Source organism: Castanea sativa, chromosome 9 (genome assembly GCF_040712315.1).
Source record: "Castanea sativa cultivar Marrone di Chiusa Pesio chromosome 9, ASM4071231v1".
Lineage (NCBI taxonomy): Eukaryota > Viridiplantae > Streptophyta > Magnoliopsida > Fagales > Fagaceae > Castanea > Castanea sativa.
This window is the reverse complement of record NC_134021.1, coordinates 45586951-45610641: the sequence shown is the minus strand read 5'-3', so window position 1 is coordinate 45610641 and position 23691 is coordinate 45586951. Positions and strand designations below refer to the sequence as shown.

The 23691-nt window shown below is 34.3% G+C and overlaps 1 protein-coding gene across 6 annotated transcripts; it reads left to right on the top strand.

The window, feature by feature from the left end:
* The first annotated feature begins 640 nt into the window (after positions 1-640).
* On the top strand, positions 641-20957 carry LOC142608601 (villin-2). Of its 6 annotated transcripts, none has more exons than XM_075780292.1 (24): positions 641-995; positions 4190-4343; positions 4510-4609; positions 4783-4851; positions 4974-5210; positions 5301-5478; positions 5650-5782; positions 7589-7748; positions 7821-7974; positions 8056-8156; positions 8280-8438; positions 9649-9717; positions 9790-9858; positions 9975-10112; positions 11097-11225; positions 12661-12808; positions 12976-12986; positions 13063-13203; positions 13312-13437; positions 14367-14429; positions 15812-15913; positions 19359-19602; positions 20094-20323; positions 20406-20957. In XM_075780292.1, exons 2-24 carry the CDS (start codon positions 4291-4293, stop codon positions 20517-20519), a joined length of 2928 nt encoding a protein of 975 aa, XP_075636407.1. In that variant the 5' UTR covers positions 641-995; positions 4190-4290; the 3' UTR covers positions 20520-20957. The 6 variants fall into 6 exon arrangements, with proteins under 6 accessions (XP_075636407.1, XP_075636406.1, XP_075636405.1 ...); XM_075780291.1 differs by having other exon boundaries at positions 20091-20323; XM_075780290.1 differs by having other exon boundaries at positions 20082-20323.
* The last annotated feature ends 2734 nt before the right edge of the window (positions 20958-23691 follow it).

Genomic DNA, 23691 nt, shown 5'->3' with positions numbered 1-23691 from the left:
CCAAAGCATTAGTGCTAAAAATTTGGAATTGACTGATTATAATTCTCAATAAATTAGTTAGAATTGGCCACATGTATTTTTTTCTTCAATTCTATTTTATTTGAAATCATACTCTCTATTACTTTCTTAACTAACACATATTTTTTTCCCTAATTTCTACTAATGTTACTTTTTGTATTCCCACTTTCCTTTAAACATGATTAAACCGTCTTAAGTGACTTTTTCTATCTTTATATCAATAAGGGTTATTCTTATTTTTAAAAGGGGTCACCAGTGTGAATTCATCGACCCAACTTCCCATGAAGAAAACTGGTAATACCACATGTATTATCAGGGTCTTGATGGAACTATCATTGTGGGCACAACATATTCGTTAAAGTGCCACTCCTTGAAATGCTCAACTCTTACCAAAGTTCATATAAAGTAACATGAGAACTCTTGTGTAAATCTTTTTGTTGGAAAAAAAACAAAATAAAAAAACAAAATAAAGACAATAACAAGGAAAATAATTATATAAAAAAAAAAAAAAAGTAGAAAAGAAAAGATAGAAAAAGAAGCAAAGGAGAAGAGATGACATGGACGGTGCCACCCGTCACCGGATCTTTGCCTTAAAATAACGACTTTGTCTCTCCATATCCATTTCCATTTCCATTTTCACTCACAAACTCATTTTCTCTTTTCTTCTTTCTCTCTTCGTTCTTCACAAAACAATCATCATCATCATATTTCATTCATTCACATTCTCTCTCTCTCTCTCTCTCTCTCTGAAATTACAAACAATCCAATCCTCAAAAGCCTAAAAAGTTAGAGAGAGAAACCCCATAACATAACGCACAGCAATAATTCACTTTTCTTTACAACTCTCTCTCTTTTCTCTTTCTTTATTGCCAGCTCTGCAACCTCGTCCTTCCCCCATCACATTCACATAACATAACTCCCATTTCTTTCCTCTTTCTCACCTTCCCATCATCACTGCCACACCACCACGATCTCAGGTACCCCTCTCAATCACACTCTCACTCAGATCTCTTGTAATTCGATCGCCTTCTTTCATCGTTTTTCTGATTTATGATCATGTTTCTTGATCTGGGTCGTTCTTAATTTCTTATAATTTTAATGGGTTTTCGTTGTTTTTAATTTTAATTTTAATTTTTATTGTGTTTTTGTATTCAGTTTGAGCTCTGATCTGATGGGGTATGTGGGTTTTTGTTGTTGTTTATCATTGGTTAGTTGCTTGATCATCTATGAACTTTGTTATTCGTCTGTTACTTGTTTGATCCAGCCTTTATGTGTTATTGTCCTCACTTGACTTTATGTTGTAACTTGAATGGTTATTTGTAAAAGTCTGATAGGATGGCTTTTGTGTTTGTGAAATAGATGGTTGATTATGAAACTGAGTCAAAAAATAAAAATAAAAAAATCAAGGAGATCTAACAATATTGAGCTCTTTGCATTGGAGTAAGTCCAGTGATTTATAATTGTTTTTGGGGTTTTGATTATGATTAGGGGTGAACCCTTGGTGCGTTGGCAAGTGTCTTCCACCAAAAGCAGATAGTAGGTTTGAGTTTGGGAATCAGCCGGTCAAAAAAGAAAAAAGAAAAGAAAAGAGAGTAAGGCTGCCTACCAATCACCTTTCCTAGACCCCGTGAAAGTGAGAGTTTTGTGTATTGGGCATGATAGTTTTATCAATGTATTGTGATCAAGGCATTATGGGTCAGTCCTGAATAACATAATTGCTAGATTATCCATTCTGGATTGGAATCTCAATGTAGCCGTGTCATGTATAGTCATTTCTGCTCTAATCTATTTTCAAGATTTTTGGTGTTATGAGAGTATTTGACAGACTTTGAAGACATGGATTTCAACATTGATTTTGAGCGAGCTTTTTTAGGGATGATATGATTTGTAGGGTGGTTATGTAACTTAACTATCAAAAGAAAAATGGGATGATATGATTTGCAGCAAGAATGGATTGAGGGTCATCCTTAACATGGGGAACTTTACAACTTGGTTTCATTGCATTGTGCTTCAAGTGGTAATGTAAGATGGTAGGCAACCTCTGGACATGGCTTTGGTGGCTCTTGCCTACTTGATATGGGAATATGCATGTTTAGTTTCAATAATAGATTGGTTGCCGAACTGTCTGGAGTTGCCAAGGATATATTCACATTAAGAACGGTCATCATTTTTGATAATAAATAAGAATGCTCGTTGTTGATTGTTTGATACTTCAATTTAATTCTTTCGTAAGATATGCATGCAAGATACATGGTGAGAAAACACTCAAATATAATGTTATTAGTTGACAGTTCTCTTGATAAGTGTAGTTCACAATTTGTTCTTGGGATATATGTGTAGAAACGTGAAATTCCAATGATTACACTGACTCTAGATAAAAATTCCTTCTGGATCATGTGTCTTTTAATAATTAAAAGAGGATCAGCTAGGTATGAGATCTTTGGAAGGACCATTATGATATTGGGACTTGGATCAAAAAGATATCATGATGTGAATAGAACATCTAAACAGTTGCTCTTCTATTACCAGAAGTTTTTTCATAATGAATAAGCAGCTCAAATTGGTAGAGCAACTGGTAGAATAGCTGTGGAGTAGCATATAAAAGAGAGAGCGAGAAAGAGAGGTAGTATTGGAGTATGGAAGCTATGGGAGTTATAGGACACTGTGATCATGCTCAAGCATAATTCCATGTGATTGCTTCGCCATGCATGTAGGGCCATGTTTAGGGTATGAAGAGGTGGAATTTATTATGTCTTAGCTGATATATCACTGTGAATGGAGGACCATTGAAAAAGCTAAGAGACAGCTGAACTTTGAAGAGCAATATCTTGGAGAATATTTAGGGTAGGCAAGCCAACTATTGTGGATTCTATGCATGCAATGAAGAAAAGGGGAGAGTTCTCTTCAGCACTTATAAAAGAAGAAAAAGAAAAGGGGAGAGTTCTCTTCAGCACTTATAAAAGAAGAAAAAGAAAAGGGGAGAGTTCTTTAATATCAGCCTTCTCCAAGATGACTTGTGATAAATAGCAGAGTAGGCAAGGCTGGTGCAGAGCAGGGAGGTTATGGTCCCCTGCATGTTAACGTTCCGTATAATTATTTGTTAAAAAATATTCCATTATTGCTTTTAACATAATTGCCCCCCCAACCCATGCTGGATTTCTTGATTATTGTACTTTCATTTGATCATCCTTACAGTATATGATTTGTATACTGATACTTACCATATATATATAATTGCCTACCCCTACCCAGAATTTTTGGAATCTTTCCACCACTTGATATATTCCACTTTGGCCCCTCTTAGAAATTTTCCCCATTGCTTCTGATTTTGACAATTGGAACCAGACATGAGGTAAAACGTAAATCAGATTTAAGATTGCAAATCCAATGCAGATGCAAGACCCTGACAGTAAAGAATTGAGATGTTTGAATTCCAATCATACTGTATCAGACACAATGCAGCAGTTAGACATTAACACTTATGCACGTGTTTGTTACAAAATAGGGATCTGGCATACTGGCACGTGTGTTTATTATGGAGGGTTTCTGTATGTGAGTTTTAGTAATTTATTATTTCAACTTAATGGGGATGTGGGCTGAACCCAGACGTGGTAGATACTAGCAGTTCATATGAACCATTATGATAAGATATCCACTTCCAATAATAGTAACTTTCGTAGAGACAATATATATGTTTTATGATCTCTATGAAGTTTTCTTGTAGCATATATGCTGATCCACTTTTTTTCTGACTAATTGAAAGTTATGTTGCTTTTTTGGCTTGGGCCATTCTTAATTCTTTACCTTGATGTTGCAATTGCACAAAATGAATTTATTTCCTGTGAAACTGTTATTTTGTTGTGATCTCTGTATGTAGTGGAACCATACAAGCAAAATGAATATAGCATGATGCCTATATTTTTTTTGATAAGTAAGACGTTTGTGTCTGATTGTATTTACAATCTGCTAATTCTTCCTTTGTTTTTATTTCCTTTTTATTTTTATTGTTCCCTTATACAATTCTCTCTTTTCTGTAACCTCTGCTTATCTTATGTGGTTAATAGACATTTAGACTGTTGGTAGCTACAGCTACAACATAGATAGTAGGCTTCTGATTTGTTGAGTTTGTTCTTGACATCTATTTAATCTCCCCATTTCTTCTCTTGTGCAGTTGAGTCTTGTGGAATCTGTAGACTACCAAAACACAGGAGTTCAAAGAACATCTTTTTTTGTCTTAGTTGGGAGATTCAGTACCAAAAAGGATTTCAGGCAATGTCTAGCTCTGCCAAATTGGATCCTGCATTTCAGGGAGCTGGTCAAAGAGTGTATCCTTACTATGAGTAGTGGATAAGTAATGAACTTGTGCACAGTGTTTGTTTACGTATTTCTTTTTTGTTTTGTATGCAAGAGAGGAGTGAACATTATACAGTATTACTTATATGCTGAACATGCTGCCTTTCCATTTTAGTTGTTAAACTTAACATCTTACAGAGGGACTGAAATTTGGCGAATTGAGAACTTTCAGCCCGTACCATTGCCAAAGTCTGAATATGGAAAATTCTACATGGGGGATTGTTACATTGTCTTGCAGGTACAAACTGCATCCAGTGCTCTCCTCTCTGTCTTTGTCATTTGTTGATTAGATGAATGAAAAAAGAGAAAAAAAAAGGGGTGGGGGAGGTGGATGGGGCTCCATATCCTTCTGAAATGTAATCTTTGTCTTTCATATTTATTTACGTGCTTACCTGTCATATATTTCTGTAGACAGCACAAGGCAAAGGAGGTGCTTATATCTTAGACATTCACTTCTGGATTGGGAAGGATTCAAGTCAGGTGTGCCATTTTCCATTTTTTTCTTCATTTAAAGTTTGAACTAGCCTTTAAGATTTCGTGTTCATATAAGCTAAGAGTTGACCTGAAAATATAGTCTCACTAAACCTTATAAATTCTTATAGGATGAATCCGGAACAGCTGCTTTAAAAACTGTTGAACTTGATGCGGTTCTTGGGGGACGTGCAGTGCAGCACAGGGAAATACAAGGCCATGAATCTGACAAATTTTTGTCATACTTTAAACCTTGTATCATACCTTTGGAGGGTGGTGTTGCATCTGGATTTAAAACGCCTGAGGAAGAAGTATTTGAAACACGGTTGTATGTCTGTAGAGGAAAACGAGTTGTCAGAATGAAGCAGGCACTGCAAATTAACTTAATGAATTCAATGAACTTTAGATGTAGATTTTCACAGATCAAGGAATCATCATTCTCCATTTTGCTTGTGCAGGTCCCTTTTGCTCGATCCTCACTGAATCATGATGATGTATTTATCCTGGACACTCAGAATAAGATTTATCAGTTCAATGGTGCAAATTCCAATATCCAGGAAAGGGCCAAGGCCTTGGAAGTAATTCAGTTTTTTAAGGAAAAGTATCACGTTGGAACTTGTGATGTTGCAATTGTTGGTAAGGTCACATGTATATGTGATTGTTATGATGCTATTATTCTTTCTACTATTCTCAACAAGTTTACATTTTCCTACCTCTATTTTGTTTTCATTCATTTTTAGTTGTACCCATGGTTCTCAATTCTTCATTTGATTACTTGGTTGTTCTTAATGGTGTTCACCATGCCAGATGATGGGAAGTTGGATACTGAGTCAGACTCTGGTGAGTTCTGGGTTCTCTTTGGTGGTTTTGCTCCTATTGGAAAAAAGGTCACTAGTGAAGATGACATTATTCCTGAGGCCACTCCTGCTAAACTTTATAGGTATTTTATTCCATCTTCTTCTTTGTATGTAAGAGTGAGGCTTTCTCCAGTAAACTTTCTTCCTTTTATATTTCTCTTTGTTTTTGCTTCTATATTATGATAAGTCGTAGCAGCATGTGGAAATGGAAAGCAGATATATGTCTAAAATTTTTAAACTACAAAGTTGTGCCCTGTGGTGCAGGAATTAGACTTTTAGAGTCTGTGGTGGTTATGCATAGGCGGTTTACTTGTTCCCCTCCCCACTTCCTCTCTTCCAAAAAAAAAAAAAAAAAAAGAATTGCAACTTATTTAGTTTATATCATTTTGGCCCTTTGAGAGAGCAGACATTTGGAAGGTTTAATTTTGCATCTACATGGTATCTGCTACTTCCATAATGCATTTTGTATGTGCTACAGTATTAACCTGGCTGGGAATCGATTCCCTTCTCCCTTGTACAGAAGGTGTTTCTGATTGGTGGCTATAGTCTGCATCTCTGTCTGTTCTCATTAAGTCTGAATCTTTACAGTTTCAGAATTGCTCAATCATGAACTGTTTTTTAACCCAGTTGATTCTCCATCTTCATTTGCTTCTGATCCCATATGTTCTCTCTGTCTCTCTCTACACACACACAAATATGTATTTTTAGTGAGTTTGCTTATAGAGTTGCCATGTCATCCTGCAGCACTACATTTGAATAATATCAGGCTGTGCTATCTCCTTACTGTAAATTTGCTGTTAGTTCTATCCTAACCATCAAATAGCAACTTAAGATGGGCTCTTTAACTTACTCTATCTCTATAGAGTAATTAATGAATCAAGTTACAGGGAAATACATGCCCTTTTTCTCTCATTATATAGTTTTTTCTATACAAAGATGAAGAATTTTACGTTGCTAATATGGAGGAGAGCTATGGAAAAATGGCTAGATGTTGATTTGATTTTTTCAATCATCTTGTTTTCTGCTTTCTAGAAGCTCTATTAAAGTTTAAGGTCTTAAGTTTGGATAGTTAATACATTAACTGCTTTCTTAAAGGAAGAATTAGCACGGTTAGCTAATTGCATTGCAGGTTCTATGGAGAAGTTGCTCTGTTGTGTGTGTGTGTGTTTTCCCCCTTCTTATGCTTTTTTTGGAAGCTTTGATATTTTCAGGGAGTTTTTCTCGTTGTCTTTACTTATCTTTCAATAATATCCAACAGAAATTTTCACGGAAAAAAAAAGAAAGAAAATAAAGGATGGAAAAGATCACAAGTTGATTTTAAATGTTTGTCAGGCAGCTTCAAAAAATCTAATTTTGTTTGCATTTATGACTTACTGGTATAAGAGTAAATGATATTACTTACATCTTCAATATTGTCCTTGAGGTCAAGCATCTAACCAAGAGGCTGATAGTGATATATATTGACAACTTAAATGAATTTCTTGCCTGTCTTTTGTTCATTTCATTATTTTGTTATTTCATTCATTCCATATTAAATGTCTTGCTTTCCTTTTGGAACGTCCCTGAGTGAGTATCCACTTTCAAAAAGTAAAAGCATTTAAACCTTCATCTTCCAATATTATCCAATAGTAATTCAAAAGACCAATCAGGACACATTTTAACTTTATGAAACATCCTGCCTTTTCAAACCAAGACACTCAAATGAGGATGGAGGGACTATGATTTTAAAAGGTATATATTAGTATTTTTTTTTTTTGATGAAAAAGGTATATATTAGTTGCTCTTGCTCCATCATTTTCTTTCTTGTTTGGATGAAAGATAGCATGCCAGTGTTTCATGTTGACTAAAGTTATTAACATAATTTTAACTTGGCTTGCTGGTTTCTACAGCATCATTGACGGACAGGTGAAGATAGTAGAAAGTGAGCTATCCAAATCCCTGTTGGAAAACAACAAATGCTATCTACTGGACTGTGGTGCTGAGGTATTTGTTTGGATTGGCCGGGTAACGCAAGTGGAGGAGAGAAAAGCTGCCGTCCAAGTGGCTGAGGTAGTAGCGTAGCATCCAATTCTCCATTTCTTAATAAAAATAAGTATTCTAAACTTCAATTTTTATCTTCAGGAATTTCTCACCAGTCAAAATAGGCCAAAATCTACACGTATTACCCGGCTTATTCAAGGTTATGAGACGCGTTCATTTAAGTCCAACTTTGATTCTTGGCCCTCAGGTTCTGCCACTCCTGGGAATGAGGAAGGAAGCAGAGGCAAAGTGGCAGGTAGTGATCATTTCCTCATCCCTAAATTAAATTGGAATATCTGGTCAATCTTGTTGAATATTGTATTTTGTACATTGCTAGCTTTGTTGAAGCAACAAGGGGTTGGTGTCAAGGGCATGACAAAAAGTGCGCCTGTAAATGAGGAGGTCCCACCTTTGCTTGAGGGATGCGGAAAGATGGAGGTCTAGTTAATACTCTTTTTTTTTTTTTTTTAATCATTGCATCTGGAAATGAATTGATTAATTGGCTGGTTTGAATGGATTAATATTCAAAACATTACCTATGGACTATTTCCTTTTCCGTAGGTATGGCGCATCAATGGCAGTGCCAAGACTCCATTGCCTAAAGAGGATGTTGGTAAATTTTATAGCGGGGATTGCTACATTGTTCTCTATACCTACCATTCAGGTGATAGGAAAGAAGACTACCTTTTGTGCTGTTGGTTTGGAAAGGACAGCATTGAGGTAAATTACATTGTTCTACTTTGGGTTTGAAATTTTTAAAAGAATGGCTTCATACAGTTGCATGCAGTTCTTGTAATATACAATGCAGAGAGATGTATTTTTGAACCCTTTCTGGAATTAATATGCAGTTCACTATGCAAGTACCTTTTTTTTTTTTTTAATGATAGATTACACAAGCACCCAGTGAATCTTAAACCCATGACTTCGCCTCCACTCTGACTTCTTTTTTTCTTTTCTTTTTTTAATTCAAAATTTTTATTTTTGATGAATTCAATACTTGCAATGGGGGAGGGGGGATGGTTTGAACCCTAGACATCTTTGTTGGAAATACCAAGAGGTGCCAGTTGATGTATCCTCAGTTCTCACTGCTAATACCCTGTTGTTGTTTTTGGCCTTGACCATTACGTACCACCTGAAAGACAACTTATTTTGCAATCAGCAATCCATGTTATGGGGAAAGCATCTAAATATTTTTCATCATCTGTGTTCCTGCATGTCAAATTGCTTGGGACAACTAATTTTACATTTTTCTTTTTAATACACTACCAAAAGTCCAAAACTAAGCATCACATGCACAATGGTGTCCCTAATACCCTCCAATAAGAAACACAACACATGAAATATCAACGTTTGTCAGTGCATGTCCAGACACATTTTTCAAAAAAAAAAATCCATTAATTTGACAAAAAATACTAACGGAGGGTTAAGTGCTCAGTACGAAAAAATAAGGGGGGAAATATTACTAGGTTTTAATGTAAAGGGGGACATTGCAACTGCCCTATACTTTAGACGCCCCGGGGGGGGGGGGGGTGGTAAGAGAGAAGTGCAATTTGCCCTTCTTTTTAATTTTACATATTTGATGAAAAATTTGCAGTTTTGATAATGTATTAGTATGAATCTAAGATCTTGTACTACATGGTTATGTGTTTCTTCTTCCAATAAGCCATAATATTTGCAACTTCAAACTTTCCTTGTTACTGGGATGGTGAAAATGTGTGCATGTAGGTTCATTTGTGTGTGTATAATTTTTAACTCTCACCTCATATGAGTCATCATAAGGTTGAATCATGATGCTGCAATAGTATGACACCATTTTGTGCTGTCCCTACTCTTGCAAATTATTTGTATTTCAACTTATAACTTGCACTCCCTGTTGTTGGTTTAATTTATAACTATTAATATAATGACTTGATTATATTCCCTAATCCAGGAGGACCAAAAGATGGCTACTCGGTTGGCTAGTACAATGTTCAACTCATTAAAAGGGAGACCTGTTCAGGTAGCATATTATCTTTATACAAGTTGTGGAATGTGACCCTTTATACTTGCATGTAATGAGTGATTCTTGCAGGGTCGCATATTTCAAGGTAAAGAGCCACCGCAATTTGTTGCACTTTTTCAACCTATGGTGGTCCTTAAGGTACTTGCTTAGCTTGCACAAAAATTCACCTTGAATATCAAGATTTAATTCTAATAATGTGATATGAGAGTGGGATTCGTAGCTAACAGTGGTAATTGATTGGTTTTCAACTTTAGGGAGGTTTGAGCTCTGGTTACAAAAAATTTATAGCTGACAAAGGTTTGATGGATGAAACTTACTCGGCGGATTCTGTTGCACTCATTCAAATATCGGGAACTTCCACTCATAACAATAAAGCAGTGCAAGTTGATGCAGTATGTCAATCAATTTTTCTATGGTTTTTAAAACCTTGTCTGTAGACAAATGTTTTGTTTGAACGTACTGGCTTCTTTCTTCAATATTGCTTTACATGTTAGTGATTTGGAAACCATAATTTTTGCCTATTGCTTTGGTTCCAGTGGTCAATGTTTTGATTGTTGAATCTATCATTGGCCATAAAAACGTGTATATGTTTTCTTTTATTAGCACAACGTTATAACATGTCAAATTTTGATATCATTTTCCATTCTATTGGTTTAGTGTGACATCTATACTATTATTAAGAGAATGAAACCTTTTGGTTTCCACTTTTAATGCTCCAAAATACCCTCACACATAATCACTATTTTTTTGTTAAAAAATAAAAATCAAATTATAGGGTTAAACAAGGAAAATAAGATTTTTCAAATACCTAAAATTTAGGTCACATTTTAAATTTAAAACACAATACAATTCTTTTGTCTCTTTTTTCTTTTTTCCAAAACTAAACTGTAGCTAGAAGTAGTTATAATGGTAATATCAAGAACCCTACCTACCTTGCTTTTTGTGAGAGAAGAGGAGGTTATAACTGCCTGTAAGTGACGGTTTCACAAGCACTTTATTTTTTATTTTTTTTTTAAAATTCATTTTGTCAAAGGTTTAAAGTTTCTAACACCCTAAAATATTTATATTTGAAAACTTGATTTCTGAACATGTTAGAGTTTTATGACCTAAAAATTATATATATGTTAATCAAAACAAGCCTCTAAACACGCGTGAAGAGGCTGGTGATAAAATATAAAATTTTGTGTACAATATGATTATAAGGTAAGTGAACAATAAATACAAGTAACATGAGCAAGCTAACTCCCCATTTCCTTTCTCCTTTTCGAATACTAAGCATTCTTAAGTTGCATAGTTGCAAGACATTGATCATCATATGAGTCATCTAGATGTTATTTGAACAGAAATATACATATATATGTTTTATTCTTGTTTAGGCCGCAACATCATTGAACTCTATGGAGTGTTTTGTCCTTCAATCTGGCTCTTCAATTTTCACCTGGCATGGAAATCAAAGTTCCTTTGAGCAGCAGCAGTTAGCTGCAAAAGTTTCAGAGTTTTTGAAGGTATACTTATAACTCAAAACTATTCTTTTATTGGCTTCACTCTAACTCATTGTGGCTTTAAAATGTAGAGGCCTCATTTTAAAAAGTCAAAAGCAAGACCAAGTTGGCTCAACCTGTTAATAACTTGACTATATTTCAGTACAGAGCCTCAAACTAACTACATAGTAGAATGAACTGACCATTCACTTTTGTTTTTTAATTGAAAAAGGGCAAACGAAAAATTGTAATGTTAAAACTATTCTGTGTAAGTTTTCGCATGTTTTTTTCTGTTAGAATTATGGTTAAATGATTAAATACATCATTTCTTAGCAAGTTAAGCTTTTGGGACAACTTGTAATTTATCATGGCATTAGAGCAGTTGATCCTAAGTTCAAACCATGACTCTACTCTAACTCCCATTTAAAAAGTAAAAAATCCACGTGTTGGGCCCCACTTATTAAGGGGGAGTCTAGGCCCACATACAAAGAGGTGTGTTAGAATTATGATTGAATAATTAAATTTATCATTTCCTAGCAGTTTAAGCTTTTGGGACAATTAGTAATTTATCATTTAAGCTTTAATGTTCTTTTTCCCAATAGAAAAAAAAAATAATCAGGCTAGTATTGTTATGTTTTTCTACATTTTCTTGGATGGCAACCAAACAGAGCATTGGGTGGGTTGGGTTGGTTAGTTTTGTCTTTTGCTAATTTTATTAGGGGGAATTTTAAGCTTATGTGGTTGAAAATTGAAGGTCGTAGTGAGACAGAACCAAACCTACAACTTTAATGCAATGTCAAAATTGTTTTATATGTTCCTAATTTGTGATAATACTATTATATATATAGGAAAAAAGTTAGCTCCAAACCGATTTTTTTAGCTATCTTCCTCTAACCCGTTACGTGGCAATTGAAGAGATCATCCATGTATAATTTTAGTCACATGACTTTTATAATGAGTCATATGACCTGTTTAAATAACACATAGACAGTCTTATAATTTGCCATGTAGTGACTTGGAGAGTTTTCCAAACTACTTTGTAGCTAATCTTGGTCTATACATGTATGTATGTATGCACTATATGCTGATTCAAGTTGTATGCAACTGAGTACAGTGCTATGTTGAATTTGGAGTATATCCCAACTTTTTTTGTTAATTTATTGAATCACATCTAGATGCTTTACTTCGTATTGGTGTTTGTTTCCCTTTGTAGAAAAAATTGAAAATAAATATGGTAATCAAAACCAATTGGATGAGTTTTGGAATTTATTCCTTGGATTGGCATCATAGCATTCTCATTCTTAACACCTATGAGGAAAAAAGAAGCAGCATTCTTGTGCTTACAATTTATACTTCTAGCAGTCTTAAGCTAGTTTTTGGAACTTAATATAGAAATCAGGCCCTACTATTTCCTAATGTATTGTTGTTAACCAACTCAAGAATTATTTAACTTGTTCAGCCAGGAGTTGCTCTGAAACATGCTAAAGAAGGAACAGAGAGCTCATCCTTCTGGTTTCCCCTTGGAGGCAAACAAAGTTACACCAGCAAAAAAGTTTCTCAGGAGATTGTCAGAGATCCCCACTTGTTCACATTCTCTTTTAATAAAGGTATCATTTCTCTTCTGTAAGTTAAGTTAATAATTCCTTTTATTAAAATTTCTTCTCTCACGAATGGACAAATGGCAAATCTGAGTTTCATAAGTTGTTGATTGTGCTCATTATCCATTCTAACTCTCCTTACTTTGATCATTTTGTTGTCACATGGATCCACCCAGGAAAGTTTCAGGTGAGTTTTAGTCTTCCTTGAATATTAGCTCAGGTTTTCAGTGGCTTCTATAGTCATTTTCTACATTATGGCACAGGTCGAGGAAGTTTACAACTTTTCCCAGGATGATCTGTTGACAGAGGATATCTTGATATTTGACACACATGCTGAAGTGTTTGTTTGGGTTGGCCAGTCTGTAGACTCCAGAGAAAAGCAAAATGCTTTTGAAATTGGCCAGGTACTGCTTAAACTGTTTAGGCTTTTGTCATATTTTCCTTATCATTATGTTCTCAGTTATGAAATTATATATATACATATATATATATATATATTTTTTTTTTTCCAGAAATACATAGAGATGGCTGCATCTCTGGAGGGGTTGTCTTCAAATGTACCACTATATAAAGTCACTGAAGGAAATGAACCATGCTTCTTCACAACATACTTTTCATGGGATCAGAACAAAGCTGTTGTATGTGCTGAAACAACATATCTATCTTTCTGGTTTAGCAATAATTTTAACAATTAAGGCAGAGACGTTTCTTTTGTCATATCTATGCAAAGTTGAGATAATGTTAGTTTTTGATTGGATGATGTTGATAGGAAATACTCCCTCATGTTCTTTTTTAGAATTCTCAGATTGCTTAAACTTAAAAGTGTTACTTTCAGGATGAACTTTGTTCTTTTTACTTATTAAAAATAAAAAAATCTATGCAACCCAATGTATACCCATATGGGTGAAATTAAGTGATATCTTTCTGTCAAGTAGGAAATAATTGAACTCGAAGATTCCCAATTGTAAGAGTTTTTGACATCCTCATTCAAGTTTGTCAATGTTTTAGGTCAGAGTTGGTGCATGCTCACTCAAGGTTGTGAATTTTTTAGCTTTTCTAATTCACTTTTACACCCATTTGATCAAGATATGGGGGTCTTAACAACAAGCAAACCATAGTTAGTAAGCAAGTGAAACTGCAGGAATTGATAAGAACTTTGCAAGAATGAGGAAGCGTAAAATAATGTCTTAGTAAGTGGTGAAGCACTCATGACGGGTGTGTTGAAAATAGTAATTTGATAGGCAATATCTCATGTCTAATTACCATGAACTTGGGATGCGCCCCTTTGTGCTATTTTAATGATATTACTTATAGGGAAAAAGTAAGTAATTTGAGAGGCATCTACAAGGTAAATATCATTGAGTCTATAAGTGGAACTATGATATTGTATTTGCATGATAATTATTACTAGATACCATTTGTTCAATGGTAATGTTTAATCAACTAATCTTTAGAAGAGAAAAGGAATAGCAGCCCCCCCCCTTTGACAGAAGAATTAGTATCGTTTTTGAAGCATAAATTTATGACGACATGGGTACATGCTAAAAACTTTGCTATTTTTGTTCAGGTTCAAGGAAACTCATTCCAAAAGAAGATAGCACTGTTGTTTGGGATTGGCCATGTTGTGGAGGTAAACACCATTTTAATTTAACCTCCTCTAAATGGTGTTTTTGGAATTCTGTTTGTTAAATGAACAAAATTCATGATGTCTGCTTATAAATTAGTTGTAATCCTACTCCTATACATTATAATCATGGACCTGGTGAACTGAAATGAAGGAAGGTATACAAACTCATATGGAAAAGCTAAGAGTTGTAACTTAAATTAGTGGTCATTGTATTTATATAGAACTTAGAAGGTGCTATTATTTCTATTACTGTTGTTAGTTTGCCTTAGATCATGGTTCAGCTACATTGAGAGATTTTTAAGATGGAATCTTATGTTAATGCAAATGCAAATCAGGTAAGTATATGATTATTTTGAATTTTGCATTCATAGTTGTAGTTTAAACCTGCTCTCTTTAGTGATTAACTATGAGTATTACCCTCTATTTTTTTTATTGGTGACATCACCTTATTTCTTGTTGATTTTGATGTCATTTTTGTCATTGATATTTTAGCTGTTTTTATTGATTTAATTTATTCCAAGCAAATTAACTTGACCATATACAGCCTCAAGTCTGATGTTGATTTTGTTGCCGGTAATGATGATAATGATTGGCTGTTTTGTGCTTATGTGTGTGTTCAGGTTTGTGCTTATTTATGTTTTGTTGATACCTCAACAAGTCAAATCCTGCTAATTGCATCAATTAGGATACTATTAATTAAGATATTACCATAACTACGTAAACCATAATATTTTCCACTCGTTGCCCATCCTCTGGCCATAGACCATGGTATTCTGACTTCCATCCCTCGTTGACAGTCATTGTTCACTACAATCTCACGTGTTCCAATTCATGACAAAGCTGGTCCATTCTAAACTCAATCTGTTCATTCATGGCTTCCTTCATGAGCTCATGTTCCAAAGTCAAGGCGTCTTCGAGTTTGAGGGGATATTAGAATATATTTTTTGAAAAAGTAATAAGAATTTTATTGAAATGAGACTACTTAATTCAAAGAATGGCATGAAGTAGCCTAAATAGTTACAAAATATACAAAATCTAATATGTTAGGATATTATATATTAAAATATTATTGTAAGTATGTAGATCATTGCTTTGTAAATAGCATGGGCTACTGTGGTTTTGTAATGCCAGAGTCAATTGTGGTTTTAGGGTTACTATACTAAATCTAATGTATTCCTCTATATACCCTACATTGGGTTCATTGTAACACAACAAATTCAGTAGAGTACAGATGTTGTTTAGGGCTTTCGACTCAAGACGTAGGTCATTAGGCTCAACTACGTTAATTCTCTTGCTTCCATTCTCTCTCTCTACATCATTTTATTTTCTTCTTTAAAAAAAATAGTAAAGTGACGGTGTGATATTTTATGCTATTTCTGGGCCAGGATAAGTCCAGTGGGAATCAAGGAGGACCAACTCAAAGGGCTTCAGCTTTAGCTGCCTTATCTTCTGCATTCCATCCATCCTCTGGGAAACCAACCCAAACGGTAAACAAACTGCTAATGCCTTTATTGGTTTACTAAAAATCTTTTCACCATTCCCTTTAGCTATATCCAACTATCATGTCTTCATTAGTGTAGTCTGAGGAGGTGCAGCCTATACTGTTGCATGTATGTAAACTAGGCCGTAAAGGCCGATTCTGGAACACCCCTCCTCCCTCCCTGTCCCAAAAAAATAAGCAAATAAAAGGCACACAAAGAAAAAAACGAAAGTCATTGTAGAATAATATGACCAGTAAAGCCTTTGATTTGGAGTTCAATTGGGAGGTCGAGAGATTTGATCATTTAACACTTACTTGTTACCTCTTGGGATTGGATAGGGTAAGGGGGCCCAGCAGGCCTGCTTCTAGAAGTTGTGAAACATTGCCAAGGGGGGTGCATCTGTATACTTTTGTCTTGAAAATAGGAGATGCATGCCTTGCAGGAATTTAAATTGGAAGGAACTTACCTCTCTTAACTTAAAACATCTGCCCCTGACAAAATGTTCCTTTTTGCATATTGAATTCCCTTCCAAGTAACCTTAAATAATCACTACTAATTAGACTAGTCAGATCGCAAAAAATAAAAAAGAAAAAAGAAAAAAAAGGCATCAGGGCCAAAGTGTCATTTATGAAAGTAGGAGATAAATTCCTGACATTTTTGTAAACCTTGAGAGGTTAGTGTGATGTACCCCAATAACAATAATGATTAATGGCCCCTCTTTAGGCAATTGTGGAGGATACTTTATGCATGTAGCAGTTCATATTTGATATAATACAACCAAGCTAAAAGTGATATCTTGCTATATAGTACCCTTGAACAATAGTTCTAGTGGTAAAGTGAGGGTTAGGGTTTGTGTAGGTCTTAGGGTTCAATTCCCTTAACAAAAATAAAATTATATGAGGAATAGCAATTAGCAAATGATATAAAAATGGTACTCAGCAGCATTCCATTTGAGGATTTTGCATCTTCAGAGATGTAGGGTTTTGCATCTTTAGAGATGTCTATTTCACAGGTTTCACTTTCAGGAAGGTATCTGATGTCAAAGGAATCAGAAGCCACTATTCCATTTGAGGGATTAGATTAATTTTCTCTGAGTTCATATGAAAAATTCTAGGGAAAAGCTTTTCAGCTGGCAACAGGACAAGAAAGTTTATTTAGCCAGATTTTATACGAGTATGATGGGAAACAAGATCTCCCATACGTAATTCTGGTAGGCAGTGATTAATCCTATTTGTGGGTGAGGTCAGCAATTCTGGGCCTTTGGAAATAAAGGAATGCTATTCATACTAACTTATCGTACAACAACTCATAAGAACTGATGAGTATGCTATAAGCACTGGATCTGCAGGTGGGAACCATCTGTTATGTATGACTTCAAAATATTGTGTGCAAATCATTTAGTATGAAATGCATATGTGAAAAATCATTTCCCTTGGGAATATTTTTTTGACTTTGACCCGTAAAGTTTGAGGTTATTTTCATTTTGGTCCCTTAAGTTTATTTTTTATTTTTTATTTTGGACTAAATTTGATTCCGTTTTCAAAATGGTCCTTCCATCCTTCTCCATGATTTGATTTGGCTGTTAAAAGCCAACAAATTTACATCATATATATACATATATAGAGTGAGAGAGATGGGTTCAAGTTACATTTGGGTGTAACTTTACAAGAGTTACACCTTTTCTTGACCATTGATCTCTATTAAATCTAAGGGTGGAAAAACAATCATGCCATATCATAATTGTCCTAGAAATTAGTAATCAAACCACATTAACTCTCTTCAGCCTTGATCTTTAAATAAGAAAATAAAATTTCTCCAGCATGTTCGTTGTCTTCTTCATCTAATCATCCCTATATCTGCTACAAAATCTTCAACAACCAGAAAAAAATATTTTTGCACAACAACGTTCTTTCTACGAAGCCAACAAAAATCAATATTAATTTGAGTGAAAAGAATTGACTGTTACTGAGGTAATGCAAAAGGCTGTGTAATATGCAGTTATGGTTTGGAGTTCTGTGAATTACTGCTGCCATCAATTCAAAAACCCCTAAGTTTGGCTGAGTTGGGTTCTTAATAGAAAAATAAAAATATAAAAGACTTTGGTTTTGGTGGGACCTTTTAAGCTTTGATTATGTATTTGATGTAAATGGATCTGCAAAAATACTTGCATATATAGCAAAGGTTGAGGCACTGCTGCACCACAATGCAAATTATAATCTCACCTCATCCTTTGCCTCTTACTCCCCAAATCATAATTTTAGCCTTTTAGAAACTACTTTTCTTCCTTATCAAAATCAAATTATTGAGTGCTTGACAGCGGTGGCTTTGGATGGGGCACTGCCACACCACGACGTGCTCCTTGAACCAGTGTGTTTCTAAATAATTTAGAACACATTAAATGATCCCATGAGGTGGCAGCAACACCGTTTGCAAGAAAGATACAAGGAAAATTAAGGTTTATATATTTTGCGAGAGAAAGATACAAGGAAAATTAAGGTTTATATGTATTTTTTCTTAACCATGACGTGAGAGATGAATATGCTCCCATACTATTTGTTTGCACGAGAGCAAGAAGACTGTGAGAGAGGAAGAAGATGTTGCGGAAAGGTTCAATTAATGCTGTTATTTTCCCCTATTAAGAAGAGTTAATGCCTTAAATCACTAATTTCTAGAGAACAATAATGGCATGACCATGAGTGTTTTTTCACCATTAGATATAATAGAAATAAATGGCCCAAAAAAGGTGCAACTCCTGTGAAGTTAAGGAGCCAAAATAAAGTCTCCAACAGATATGAATGGAATGACTATTTTGAAAACGGAATCAATCTTGATGGACCAAAATAAAAAAACCCCAACAATTAAGAACAGAAAGTGTAATTTAAGTCTTTTTTATTTTTAATTTTCAGATAGACGTGTGACTCATATTCTATTCATGTTAATTATTACTTGTTTTCATCTTTCAGCAATTTTCTTGGTGAATATAAAAGTACTAGTGGGGAAACCTGGGGCAAACTTTAGTTAGTTGGATAAGTCTCTGCCTTTCCCTATTTTCTAAGGATCATTCAGTTGAGCAGCTCTGTTTGACTGTGTGCTATGTGGGGCAAGCTTTGGTTATTTTGAAAAACCTTTGCCTTTTCTTCTTTCTCAGTGGACGGTTTAGTTGGGAAAGTTGTGTGGTCAATGTGTTCTATTTGGTTTTCATGAACATCTGATGATAGCATTCAATCTGCACTCCAAGTTATAACCTAAAGCTAGCTTATGCTTTTGGTGCAAGTATGGTTGTCATCATCATTGCTATATATTTCATGCTTCTGCAATTTTTTTCCCCTTATTATACATATCTAAATAGAATCAATTTTATAGTTGACGATAATGATAATAATGGCAATGTATGTGCATGTGTTTGAGACATTCATATACTTGATCAATTCTTGTGCTATCCCATTTTCAGGACAAATCCAATGGGTCAAATCAGGGACCTAGGCAAAGGGCTGAAGCTCTGGCTGCCTTAAACTCTGCGTTTAATTCATCCCCTGGTGCCAAAACTTCTGCTCCTAGGCCATCTGGCAGAGGTCAAGGATCACAAAGAGCAGCAGCAGTAGCTGCTCTTTCATCTGTTCTTACAGCTGAAAAAAAGTCTGATGAATCTCCTACTCGATCCAGTAGCAGTCCTCCACCAGAAACTAACTCTCCTGGTAAGGAAGAGATTACCCTGCTTTTTTTTTTTTTTTTACAAGTAATTTACATCTATTAACTTTCATGACATAGTTATTGTACAAATACATTAAACCTCTGAATTGTTTGCATAAAGTTATCTTTTCCAAGGCTGCTATTTTGTAATATTTCAGTTAACTCCTTTAAAACAATGTCATTTCACATTCTTAACATAAAAAAATAACTTTAGAGATTATTTATTAATTTTTTTAAACAAAAAATTGTTTTTGACAATTTTTAAATTTAGTGGACTAAAATAACAATTGTTCAAATTTAATGGACTAAAATGACAATTGATCAAAGTTAATGGACGAAAATTATAATTTTTAAATTTAGTGGACTAAAATGACAATTGATCAAAGGTATAGGGTATGAAGTGTATTTTTGTCTTAAAAGAAATGATAGCCACTACCTAGTGACTGATTTTCCATAAAACTTTTGAATGTTTGGCTTGTTTGAGTGCTTGTAGCAGAAACAAAAAGTGAAAATGATCGATCTGACTCAGAGGGACCTCAAGAGGTTGCAGAAATCAAGGAGAGTGAAGAAGTTGCACCCAGATCTGAAAGCAATGGGGGAGATTCAGAACCAAAGCAAGAGACAGTGCAGGAGAATGATAGTGGAAGTGGTCGAACATTCAGTTATGATCAACTAAAGGCAAAATCTGATAATCCAGTGACTGGAATTGATTTTAAGCGGAGAGAGGTAGGTTTCACTATGAATGCCTTCATTTTATTCCATGTGTAGAATCAGTATTAATGGTTTTTTTATTTTCCCAAATTTGTAGGCCTATCTGTCAGATGAGGAGTTCAAGTCTGTATTTGGGATTACCAAAGAAGCTTTCAATAAATTGCCAAGGTGGAAGCAAGACATGCAGAAGAAGAAAGTTGATTTATTTTAGGGATCAAACGGATTAAAAGAATGAAATTTCTGCCTTCTTTTGCATCCTTGTTCCTTAATTATATCGATCTCTGCTTCTAAGTTGGATATCTGTGGTTTATTGGTAGAACATGCCTGGTTTGCAATGTCTTCTTAGCTTTTTGCTATCTGCCCTTTATGGTCAATAGCTGTGATAGCATCGGTATTGATTGTGATGCCATCTGAAGAGTGATTCTTTTATTTCTTTACTTTCAACTGATCCTGCTTTTTGTAATGGTCACAAATTCTAGTTTTAAAGACTTCAGGCAGGTCAAATTCTTTTAATTGGTCAGTATGTATTTCTTTTGTGGTCATCTGACAGTCATCATCTTCTATTTTGTTAAAAGGGGGGGTTGTATATGTATTGCATTTGTACGCGATTTTATTATATAAGGAATGAAAATTTGTTTGTTGGTTGCCATTTATGAGTTATGTATTTCTGGCTGTGAACATCCTGGTTGGTTTTATTTTTGATATTTATCCTAGCATTACTAAGTAGCTCATGAATTACTACTTCCTCTCTATCCTCATTCCTTTTCAACTTTCTCATCTTTTACAATCTTTGTTTGCAGATTTTGTTCTCAAATATAAAAACTGGTTTATGAGATTGGAAAACAGGGATATGGCATAATTATGTTGTTTCTTTTACCAATAGAGAAAAATCTTGTACTTGAAACTTTTGAAGTTGGAGATAGTTACATGTTTTGTCAGTGAGAGAGTTGGATGGTGGTTGTGTGTATTTTTTTTTTTTTTTGATTTGGAGATAAAAATGTGGTTGTGGTTTTATTTATAATAAAACCAGGTTTGTAGTATTTTTTTGTTGTTTTAAATTTGCATTATAAATCCACGTTTAAGGAATGATAGGGGATAAGTGTTGCTACAATTTCTGTTGTGTGAGTGAAACTCATTTTATGTGGAAGTCTACGTACTGTGAACTTCCAAAGTCTATTTGCTCTTTATATACGTAATTTGTTTCAACCAAAGTTAAATTTTGGTTTTGGTGTTGTTTGTTTGCCCTTTGAAGCTTGGATGGGGGGAAAAAATCAAAATTGGGATTAGTTCATTGAATAAAAAAAGATTAAACCAATTACTGTATATGTTATATCGTTCATGGCTGATCTGGGCTCCATGAATTGTTCAACACTTCCTAGACTAATATACTAACAATTAAAAAACCCACAAGAAAAAAATATTATGATGATGGTTATTATTCTCACTAATATTATTCGTACCTTCTTTACTTTATCTTTATGCACTGGTCTGGGATACCAATTGCAAAACCGAGGCCAGAGGCATAGAGGGCTAAAAGGCCCAAAACATAAAACTTTAAAAGAAAAATATTAATGGAACTTCTTTTCTTTCTTTTGTTGTTGCTTTCTTCACTTTTATACAATCTCAATGAATTCTTTGTACACTTCCTTGTACTACAGTTCTTTTTTTGCCCTTCCGATTTCTCTTTTAGGCAAGCCAAACTCATCTGAGTTTTGTTCAACAAATTGTTTTATTAATAATATAATTGTTAGGATTCACCCATGGTTTGTAAAATTTTATCATAATTTTACATTATAAACACTGTTTGCATTTGCCTTCGATGCAGTTGGTATTGTCATCAACAAATAAAATTGGTAATTTAATATAAGTAGTTGCATAACACTTTTGGAATCACTCTTTTTCAGTGAGAATGTGATCTTCTTTATTCATATTTTTTTCCAAGTAAATTTGTGAGTTTACTTATGCAATTCATGGACTATCATAGTTGAGAGTTCTATACGTTAAACAAAAGGATTTGAGATTTTATGATACTTGTAAATAGTTAAATTTCATGACATGTGTAACTATTACTTATTGTTTGTTGAAGATACTTTATCTCCTCTAACGAAAACAAAAACACTTATAATCTGTCATGGACCACCATGATTTTTCATTTTGGAGGAAGGTTTGCAACCAAACAAAGAGAAAAAAAAAATTCTTTTTGGTTATGTGCATCTTTTGGAACATGCTTTACATTATTAATTCAAACAACTGACAACCGTGGTCCAAATGCCTTGTCAATTTTTCCTGCAATTGGCTTTGTCCTACTACTTGTCCTTCTAATGTACCCATTCAATGGGAAAATAAAATATGCTACAATTGAATTTCATACCACTTTTTTTTTTTTCCTGGTAAGACTTAAGAGCTAGCTTTAGCCCCCTTGATTTGAGCCACACATGTCAACTCTCGTACAAAAAATTATTCCTAGTGAATAAGAATAATAACGTAAACCATGGTTTTGGTTGAACTATGATGAGAACTAAAGTGATTCTCATAATGACAAATAAGAAGTCAAGTGGGCTTAATAAACAAATTATTTCTTCATATTCAGATTCCATAGTATTAGCTTCTCAAAAAAAAAAAAAAGATGCCATAGTATTCATTATCTTTTCTGAAGTCTTCAACCCAATTTACATTGTAACCAATTTCTACGATTATGGAATATGATAGCTTTGTGGCACAATAGGAAGATCTTGAAAGAGAAGGCTCATGACCCACCTAAAATTGTGTTGATCCCATATCTTTTACCCTTTGTTTTTTTGCCAGGATCGTACCCTTTACCTAACTATAATACTTTAAGCTTTTGATAATCTTAATTTTTTTTATTAAAGAAAGATAATCTAATTTTGTTCTTTAGCGTGTGTTTGCGTACCAATGTTTCTGTGTTTGCGTTTTTTTAGTGGGTCCTATACTCCCATGGGTCCTATACACAGACCACCCAGAATTAAAAAACCCAGCCATAGGTTTTGCTACAGTATTTTGCTTTTAAAAAATTATTTTACTACAGTGTTTTCAGTAATAAGTTTTCAATTTTCAGCAAAATAAGCGGTATCTAAACATAGGCAAGAAATATCAATTCATTTAAAGTGACCTTTACTTAGGGCCCCACTTGGGATAATATGTGTTTATTTTTACCCCAAAGTCCAAGCTATATAACATAGCCTTGTTCAATCAAAATGGGTACCCAATATTAATTGGTCCACATCTTTGGCGTCTAAACTCTCAAGTCTCAACCACGAACTATAATATCAAACAGCCAATCCAAAGCACCCACCATTTAAGAGTATGATTAGCTGAATGTTCTGGGTCATTACAAAGTGGAGTTAACATAGTTTTTCTTTTTA